This window comes from Rhea americana, unplaced genomic scaffold (assembly GCF_003343005.1).
Source record: "Rhea americana isolate MKP2758 unplaced genomic scaffold, rheAme1 scaffold_747, whole genome shotgun sequence".
In the NCBI taxonomy this organism is placed as follows: Eukaryota; Metazoa; Chordata; class Aves; order Rheiformes; family Rheidae; genus Rhea; species Rhea americana.
This window is the reverse complement of record NW_028186920.1, coordinates 18,650-27,231: the sequence shown is the minus strand read 5'-3', so window position 1 is coordinate 27,231 and position 8,582 is coordinate 18,650. Positions and strand designations below refer to the sequence as shown.

Genomic DNA, 8,582 nt, shown 5'->3' with positions numbered 1-8,582 from the left:
GCGGCGCCTGCAGACGTTCCCTCCCCGCCCGACGGGGAGCCGGCGCCGCCGGGACGCGCCGGCGGCAACGCCCGGGCCAAAAACCACGGCAAGGGACAAGCAGGGCCCGTTCCAAGGGCCGGGACCCCGCGAGCGCTTTCCAGCCTGCAAATCCCCGCCGGGTCAGGCGCCCRAGCGGGAGCCCTCTTTTCAGGAGCGAGCTAAAAACGGCGCAGAAATGTATGTCGGGTGCAAACGCGCCTCTCCGGAGGGCCGAGAGACCAAAGCGGCCCGACGCCAAAGAAGCCCTTGCAGACCCCGAAACGCCAGCGAGCACAAGGGACACGGGGCCGGCTGCACCRCGAGGCCCGGCTGCCAAAAGCCCGTCCGAGGGCTGCCGGCGGGGCACGGCGCGGGCGCGGAGAGCGAAAACGTTCTCGATCCGATGCCGTCAGCAAGGCAGGGAAAAAAAAACGGGTCGAGGACAAAAGCTGCGAGCTTGTACCGAATCACCGGGAAGCTCCAACTCCCTCAGTTCCTGGAGGTATTTTTCCTGCTGCTGCAGTATGTCAAGGAGGGATTACAATATCGGAGGCGGCCGGGAGGCTGCTTCGGTCCGGGCACGGGACCCGCGGCGAGGCGTCGAACCCGACGCCAACTAAAACCCAGCGAGGCCGCGTGAAACGACCTACAGCGGCCACGAGCCGTTCAACGCTCGCTCCAGGAAAGCCCCTGCTGCGGCGGAGATTTACAGAGCCGTTAAACGCTTTGGACGAAAAAGAAAAAAAAATAAATTAATTCTAACTCCATCGCTGGTTAATAGGAAACATCTGAAAGGGAACGGCAAGAAAATGACAACAACGTAACGGCCCCACGTAAACAGGCATTTCGGCTGCTTGAGACCAGCCCGGCAAACCCCTCTAAGGGCACGTCTGAGAAGCGCTTAAGAGGCCCCGGTGAAATTTAAAGGGAGCTCCCGCCCGGAAAAGCGAGGGGGACGCGCGGGCTCTCGCGGGACTTGAGCCTTTATCTCCTCCAATGCTAAACGTTGAGAAATTAAGCCGGTGTCTTTGTCAGAAGTGCCGTCCGTGTCCGGGTATTTCGTGGACACTGAGAACCTAGAGAGGGCAAAAAAAGTAAATAAAGGCGTCTGTGCAGAGAGCGCGGTGGCGGTGCGGGGAGCCTCGGTCGGATTTGGCTCCGCGGGAGCAAAGATGCTAAGGCGCCGCGGACCGCGAGGCACCGGGAAGCCTCTTCGGCGTCCTCCCCCGCTCGCCGGAGCTGCGGAGAGGTGACCTCCATTCGCCGCGGAAACCAGGCCGGCGCGGGAGTCCCGCGGCGGCGAGGAACTAGACCGGCGCCTCCAAGACGGGCGGCAGATCCGCGGTCCCCCCACCCCAATCCCGCGGCCGGCCCCGAATGATTCTCCCCCGGCGCCGCTGAAGCGAGAGAGGCGCCGGCGGCCGGCGGAGGCACGGCRGCTCCGGCCCCTCCGAAACGACGCTTTGCCGAGAGAAGAGGCGACTCCGGAAAAGGCCCCCCGCGCGTGTACGGCCCCCGCTTCCCGGGGAAGCGCCGGGCGGAAAGGGGACGTTGCAGCGACGGGGAGGGGTGGGAAAAGCCCCCCGATAGCAAAAGAGGAGGACAAGAGCGCGGCGGGGTCGGCGTTCGCCCGCGGCCCGGCCCCACCGCGTGGGAAGCGTAAATGCCCCTTCGCTCCTCCCCGGGAAAACAGGAAGCCGGAGCTATGATTAGAAGAGGGTTTTGGAGCCGGCCCAGGGAGTCGCGCCGCCGTCCCTCGCGGCAGGTGCCCCGCGGCCTCCGTCCTGCCCCCTCCGTCCGTCTCCCCCAGCAGCTCGGCACCGGGCCGCCCCGATCGCCCGGGCATCCCTGGCGAAGCCCGTTCCCGACCCCCGGCGCCGCCCGCTCCGAGGGGAAGCGGAGCATCGCTCGGCGGCGACGCGCTCAGCCCTGGCTCCGCCGGGCTCTCTGCCGCGGGCGGCGCGAAGCCGGGACGGCACCTCAAGCGTCGAAACCCTCCGCGCGGCGCCTCGAGCCGAGGACGCGGCGCGGATCGCGGCGGACAGGCCCGATCCTGCCCCGGCCGTCCCGGGAACCGCTATCCCCAGCCACATCCTGGCTCCGGCTGCCGGAGGGCCGGCCTGGATTTCCGCCAACRTACAACGCGATCCCTCCCATCCCGCTCATCCGTACGTGTCCCAGCAGGAGCTAAGTGTCGCACCGCGCCGGCAGGATCCCGCCCGCCCAGCAGAAATGCCGGGACTGTTTTCCCAGCAAAGCCAGCCGGGCCTCACCCGCTCCCGTTTTGTACCAAACTCCCCGTCAGCTGGGCGGAGGCGCGAAAATAATGGTTCGGTTGGACCCCAGCGCCGCCGGAGCCCGCAGGCAGYGCCGGGGTCCCGGTGGCGGCCCCGACGCCACCGCGCTGCAGCTGAGCGCCGAGGAGCAGAACGAGCCTCAGCTGCCCCGTGGTTACGGCAGAAACCTCCTGGCAGCTGCAAAACCACCTGGGCTTGGGCGGGAGCGGGATATAAAAGCTCTCCGAAGCCTCCCCCCCTGCTTCCCAAACACCAGGATCCCTGGGAGGAAGAGGAGGGCGGCTCCGGTCTCCCAGCAGCGAGGAGGGCCTAGGCACAGCAAGTACTTTTTGGGCTGACTTTTGCAGCCTCCGTCTGTTTTCCCCCTACTCCTCGAGGGCGCGAGGAGCCCGAACGCTGGGACCGGCCGTGGCTCGGGAGGTTAGCGCTGATGCGCCGCGGGCAAGCGGCCGTCCTGCGGCCCTCGCGGGACCTGGCCTGCTCTGAACGCAAGAAGGTTCAATCAGCTTCTCCCGCTTGGCTCCTGAATGGCCAAATCCTGCTTTTATTTACCCCAAATAGTGTGAGAACAGCTTCAAGCTGACTACTGCCTTCTTGATAAGCAAAAGAGAATGTCATACACCCAGTCCCGAAAAGCAGCGTCCCCTGGTTTTGCCCCAACTTAGCACCACGGACAAAACCAGCCCCGGAGCAGAGACAGAGGCGCCCGGGAGCAGCCCCGGTGAAAGCCGAGGCCCTTTAAAACCCTCCGTCAAACCGGCGGCGGCTGTGGATGCCGCAYGCCTTGGACGGGGCTGGTTTCTACCCCGATTCCCGGCTGATGCGCTATTGCCGAGCTGCAAAGCATCCGYGAAGCAGCACCTCTGCTGAGGGCCCAGTGTTTTTCAGGCCCTGTTATTGTAGGGTTGCTTATAAACAAAGAGCTTTTTCTCTCAGCTTTGCTAAATCAAACTCACTTYTCCTCTTGAGAAAAGATCCCAGTATAACCTGAAACAGCCATGGGGAGGAAAGCATAAATATTGCCCGTCCTTCTTCCCTCCCCCTCCACCTGAGGAGGTCTTATTAAATAATGAGGCTGCTACAATAGCCAAAACCACCACGTTTGGAGCTTTACAAACCTGCCTAGAATAAAAAGAAAAGGAGCAGCCGCTGTGCCAAAAAAAATCCTATTCCTGTCCCAACTTAATTTTATAAATTGTGCAGTATTTCATCTGGAGCGGAGGGACTGCTCCCCCTCTCCCAGGGCGAGAATGGCGTGAGAGGCGCTTGGATAGCTGGGGGAGGGTGCTAGAGGGGATATAAAGCAGATGGAAAATATATAAACTCCCTTTTTCTATATTCTGAGCTAACTATGAAAAATGGAGGCTGACACACAGCAAAAAGAAAAAAAAATCCATTAAAATGGAAATTATAAAGGATGGGGAATACTGCAGCATATGCCTGCCCCCGGCCTGGGGATGCACCGGGGCTCCCTGCGGGGCCGCTGGGCCCCCCAGCACCAGGCACGTGGGATGCTGTCGCCCCTGGGGGAAGAAGTCTGTGTTAGGGCTGTCCCAGTCCCTGTTTTTTGGCTGAGAAAGAGGAGCAAAACCGCAGGTAAGAGCCTTCCTGAGCTGTGGCACGGCCGGAGCCCCGTGCCGAGCGTCCCTGAGGGCAGGGGCGGGCGCGAGGAGGACGGGTGCCCTGCAGAAGGGTGCTGCGCAGGCGGAGAAGGCGGCCTGCCCGCCCGCGAGGGCTCCGGCAGCGGAGGCGGCCGCCGGGCAAGGCCGGCCCTCGGCTCGGCGCGGCCGGAGGCGAGCGCGGGGAAGGCAGGCAGGCAGGCAGGAGAGGGGTGCCCCGGGAGGAAGGCCGTCGCAAGAGCAAGCGGGCGGATGCACGGAGCCCCGAAGCCTGGCCGAGGGGAGCCTGGGGCCGCGAGGCAGCCCGGGGCACGGCCGCTCGTCCTGCTGCCCGCCGGACCGCGGGCGAAGCCTGGAAAACTGCTGCCGCGCTCGCGGAGGGGGAAGGAAGCCGGCGTGAAGAGCGGGCAAGCCGGGGAGAGGACCAAGGCGGGGGCAAGCGGGGAGGTGGGTGCCGAGGCGGCTGCGGCGGCCCCGCGGGGGACGAGACGTGGTGCGCACGCCGTGTTTGGTACTCACAGGCTGGCCTCAGAAGCCAGGTGGCCGCAGCTGCCGGGGGAGACGTGTCGATGCGGCTCCAGATTGATGGAGGTAGATGATGGCACGGGTGGGTACAAGCGCCAGGCCCCGGAGCTCACTAGCCTTCCAACTTCCTACCAAACTGCCGCTAAGTCAAGCTACAGTTCTCTAGGGAACGCCTCTACTTTGGCAGCCCTCTCTGTCTCGCCTTCGCTGAAATAAAAAGAAACAAGAGATTCTTTTCACGGACGCGGCACGGCACCGCCGCGAGAAGGGTTAGCGCCCGGGGACCGGCGCCGCTCGGCCGGGGCGGGGAGCAGCGGGACGCCCTGAGCTGCCACCGGCGGGCCTGAATATTACGAGGTGCCGTCGACCAGGCTGGAAGCAAGTCCCCGYGCCGCGGTGGCCTATCCCTGCCGGGAGAGCATCGCTTTGGAGAGCTGGAGGCCTCCCCCTCGCTGCCAAGAAAAGCCACGGCGAAGCCCCTCAGCAAAGCGGAGAGCACGGAGCAGAGCTGGCAGGTGCCCGGCGCGGGGCGGCACCCATGCAAGAGCACTTCCCGAAAACACCATCCCACCCTCCGTGCCTCTCTGCTCCCCTCGCAGGCGGCTTCTCCGTCTCCACCAGCGACGGGAGCAACGCGGAGAAACCGGCCCGCGTTTCCGCAGGATGCGTGCAACCAGCGTTCGCCCGGAGCGGGAGTTTTTCGAGAGAAGCCAAGGGCCCTGATGCAAAAAAATAAAATAAAACCCCAACTCAGAGCCGGCGGGCAGAAAGCGGCATCAAAGCAAGCAGCTTGCCGCGGGGGACGCCGTGCCGTGCCAGCTCGCTGTGCCTGGGCGGGCTTCCCGGACCGGCTCACGGCTTTGCAATGAGAAGTCTCGCTTCAAGCCTTAGGGACCTTCCTGCACGGACACGGGATGATCCACCTCTTCCCTCTCCACCTGCGTCCCCCAGCCTGCTTTTCAAGGGGGCACCAGAAAAACGTAAGCCATGGGAGCGGAGACAACGCGCGAAGCCCAGCGTGGCCACCAGGAAACCTGGCAAAGACGAGTTCAGAAATCCCCATCCGGCGCTCGCTCCGAGAGGAGCCGCTCGGGGGATCTTGTGCCAGAAGAATTCACCCAAGATGGAACCAATTAAACCCCGCGTTTCCGCCCCCTGAAGGGCTGCAAACTGGTGTTTCTCGTTCAGATTTCCTCTCCCGAGCAAAAGCCGGAGGAGCTAGCTGCTGGGCAAAACCCCTATCCCGGCCCAGCAGCGCCCGGGAAGGGGTTTTGGACAGGCGAAGACGAAGCGTGCCGGCGGCACGGAGGACGCCTCGGCCCCTGGGCTGCCCGGTGGGGCCTGTCCCCTGCTTTCTGTCTGTCCCACCGGCCTGCCTCCGCGAAGGCTAAAAGGTGGGAGCTGGGGATGGCTGYGCCATGCACCCCCGGGGGCAAATTCCCCAGCCGGGCAGCACTGGGGGCTTTCTCCAACCTCCCATTTCCAGAGCAAGGAAGGAACTGGTGCAAAGCAAAAGCGCAAACCAGGTAAGGATGGAGCAGCGAAGGAAAGCAGCTTGCTTTCGAAGCCGTGCCAGAGACCTCCGCGGGATGCGACGCCCGCGCGAGAGGGCACCCGAGACTGGGAGCAGGGCAACGCTCCCGAAAGATGGAGAAAGCGCCGCGAGCCCGAAGATGAGCCGGAGAAGAAAGCAGAAAGGCCGAAACCAGCTCGGGCCTCCAAACACTGCGGTTAAAAACCTCCGTGTGGTGGCACYGGGAAGGAGGGACCTGCTTGGCCTGGCAAGGAAGCGGTGCTGCCACCAGAGACCGGCCACCGGGAGCCGCAGACGGGTGAGAGGGACCCCCAAGAGGATGGCAGGTCCGTAGGGAAACCACGTGCCCGTGGGGGGCGACCTGCCTGGGGTAACGCCGCCGTCGCGGCTCCGAGCCAGGAGGAACCGGTGCYGCTCCCGGTCCTGCCGCCAAATGCACCGGGCCCGTATCCCCCAAACACACCAGGAGCCTCATCCGCTCCACCAGCGAGCTCCTCCGCTCCAAAGCCCCAAACGCAACCACCCTCGTGAGCGAGAATCGGTATCCGGATGGACGCCCCRGCCCCAAAGCCGGCTCGGCCCCCGCGTTTCGGAGCGGCGAACCGCTCCAGCCAGGAATCGCCCCTCATCYGGGTCCACCTCGCCGCCCGCTTCGAGGCTGCGCGGAGCCCCCCGGGCCCGCTCAGCGGCCAAGTCTTGGCTATCGCTTCCTTGGGCGCTATCCTCTTTTTCTTTTCTTTTTAAGGGAGGCGGCAAGTCCATATTTCCCGCGAGCACCAGGCAACAGAGAGAAACTTGGGGGGGTCCAGCATGAGCCAGGCTGAGCACCCGCAGATATCGCTAAGCACCGAGGGACTGCCRGGCCAGAAAACACCCATCAGGATGGGTGTCACAGGTGGGGAAACTGAGGCACGGCTCACCCTGCAGCGATTTTCACCCCGAGGCCACGCGAGGCATCAGCAAGCGATTCCCCCAGCCCCGCAATACACACACATAAACATTAAATACACATGCACTTGTCATAACATCTTAAGCACTGAGGCATAATTTGCATTTTTTCAAGCCAAAAAAAAGGATTTTTTTTTCTTGGAGGGGTAGAAAAGATTATTTTATGCATACATATTATATATCTCATTTTTAGCTCCAGCTTTTGCTGGGTGTTTGGATCCGGCCGGCGGCCACCCCTTCCACACAGGCAGCTGGCCCAGGGCTCCCCCATTGCCGAACTTTGCCGGGGAAGGGCTGGAGCTTCCCTCCTTCCCCCCCCTCCCCTCCAAATTGCACCGCGTCTCATTTTCCGTCCCCTCCGAGCCCCCCGCCGGCGTGCCCACCTCTGAGAGTACTGGCGCTGCTTCCCCTTATCCGCGTCCATCTCCGGGTCTAGCCGAGAACCGCTGCTGCCCGCGGGGCGTTTTTCTATGGGGGGGGGGACAAGGAGGGAGAACTTCACACACAAACCCCCCCAAAAAAATACCCCGCCGGCCCCCGGCGCGCGAGCTCCCGGAGAGGCGGAGGAACAAAAGCAAAGCAGCTTCGACCTCCCCAGCCCGTGGGAACGGGGAGGGGGGGCCGCGTTGGGGGGATTTTCTTTTTTTTTTTTCTGCCAGAAAGTAGCCCTAAAATAAAATTAAAAAAAAATGCAATGTTTTTGCAGCCGGGCTGCCGAGGGAGCCCTACGCCGGCGTCGCTGCGTTTCGCCCCCCGAGCCGCTGGCGGATCCGAGCGACAGGGAGCCCGCTGGAAAAGCGGGGCCTAGATCCATCCCTTCCGCCGCTCGGCAAATTGCACGCCGGGAGGGACGGCAAACTTTTACCTCTTCTCCAAAATACCGCTTTGATCTCGAGGGCCCGGGGCGCCGGCTCGGCGGCACCCCCGAAACACCCCTCCAAAGTCAAAAAGCGCCTCTGCGGCCCGGATCACCCCAAAAAGCGCCCAGCGCGCGCGCGGAGGGGGCGGGGAGGGAGGGGGGCTGCAAGGGAGCATCCTCCAAGCGCCTCCGGCGCGGCGGGCAAAAAGAAAAAAGGGAAAAAAAGCAGCAGATTAACCATCGCTGGGGTGAAAACRCATCTTCCTCCTCCTCCTCCTCCCGGCGTCCGGCTCAGCCGCCCCGGCCCRGCGTTGGCGGCGGAGGGGGGAGGCTATGCCCGTACCGACAGCCTCCGACTGCTAAACCAGCGGGTGGAATATACGCGTTTATATATATACATGTATAAAATATATATATACAGGTATATATACGTTCCCAGACCTCGCTAGGGCCCCCGCCGCGGGGACAGGGGGGGTCCGGCCGCCGCGCTGTGCAAAACCCCCTCGCGCCGCCGCTGCCGAGACAAGGCCGGTTAGGAAATGAAAGAGGGAAGGAGAAAAGCGGGATAGAGCGATAGCGACATAGATAAATAAATAAAAGGCCTGCTCTTAAAAAAATAATAAAAAAAGGGAATAGGAAAAAAAAAAAAAAAGGTTTGAATCCCCCCCCCTCCTCCCTTCCCCCCTGCCCTTCCATGCAACATCCACAGCTCCTCGCCGGCACAAAAATAGGTAGGTTCAGCTGCAATTAACTTTTCCATTAAACCATCCAGAAAAGGG

General features: G+C 62.8%; 1 protein-coding gene and 1 long non-coding RNA gene across 3 annotated transcripts in view; one reads left to right on the top strand and one right to left on the bottom strand.

Moving 5' to 3' along the window:
• Window positions 1–17: 17 nt before the first annotated feature.
• Window positions 18–8,445, bottom strand: LOC146585901 (uncharacterized). Of its 2 annotated transcripts, none has more exons than XR_014897905.1 (3): window positions 7,328–8,445; window positions 4,457–4,669; window positions 18–745 (listed from the first exon to the last, which is right to left on the bottom strand). It is a non-coding gene; the product is annotated as an uncharacterized LOC146585901 (long non-coding RNA). The 2 variants fall into 2 exon arrangements; XR_014897906.1 differs by lacking the exon at window positions 18–745 and adding an exon at window positions 2,262–3,841.
• A 31-nt stretch (window positions 8,446–8,476) lies between these two features.
• Window positions 8,477–8,582, top strand: part of LOC146585900 (uncharacterized) — a 7,655-nt gene continuing 7,549 nt past the window's right edge. Inside the window, exon 1 of the mRNA XM_085322142.1 lies at window positions 8,477–8,534. Within this exon, the coding sequence (XP_085178268.1) occupies window positions 8,498–8,534 (37 nt within the window). The 5' untranslated portion in view covers window positions 8,477–8,497. The remainder of the gene's footprint in view (window positions 8,535–8,582) is intronic.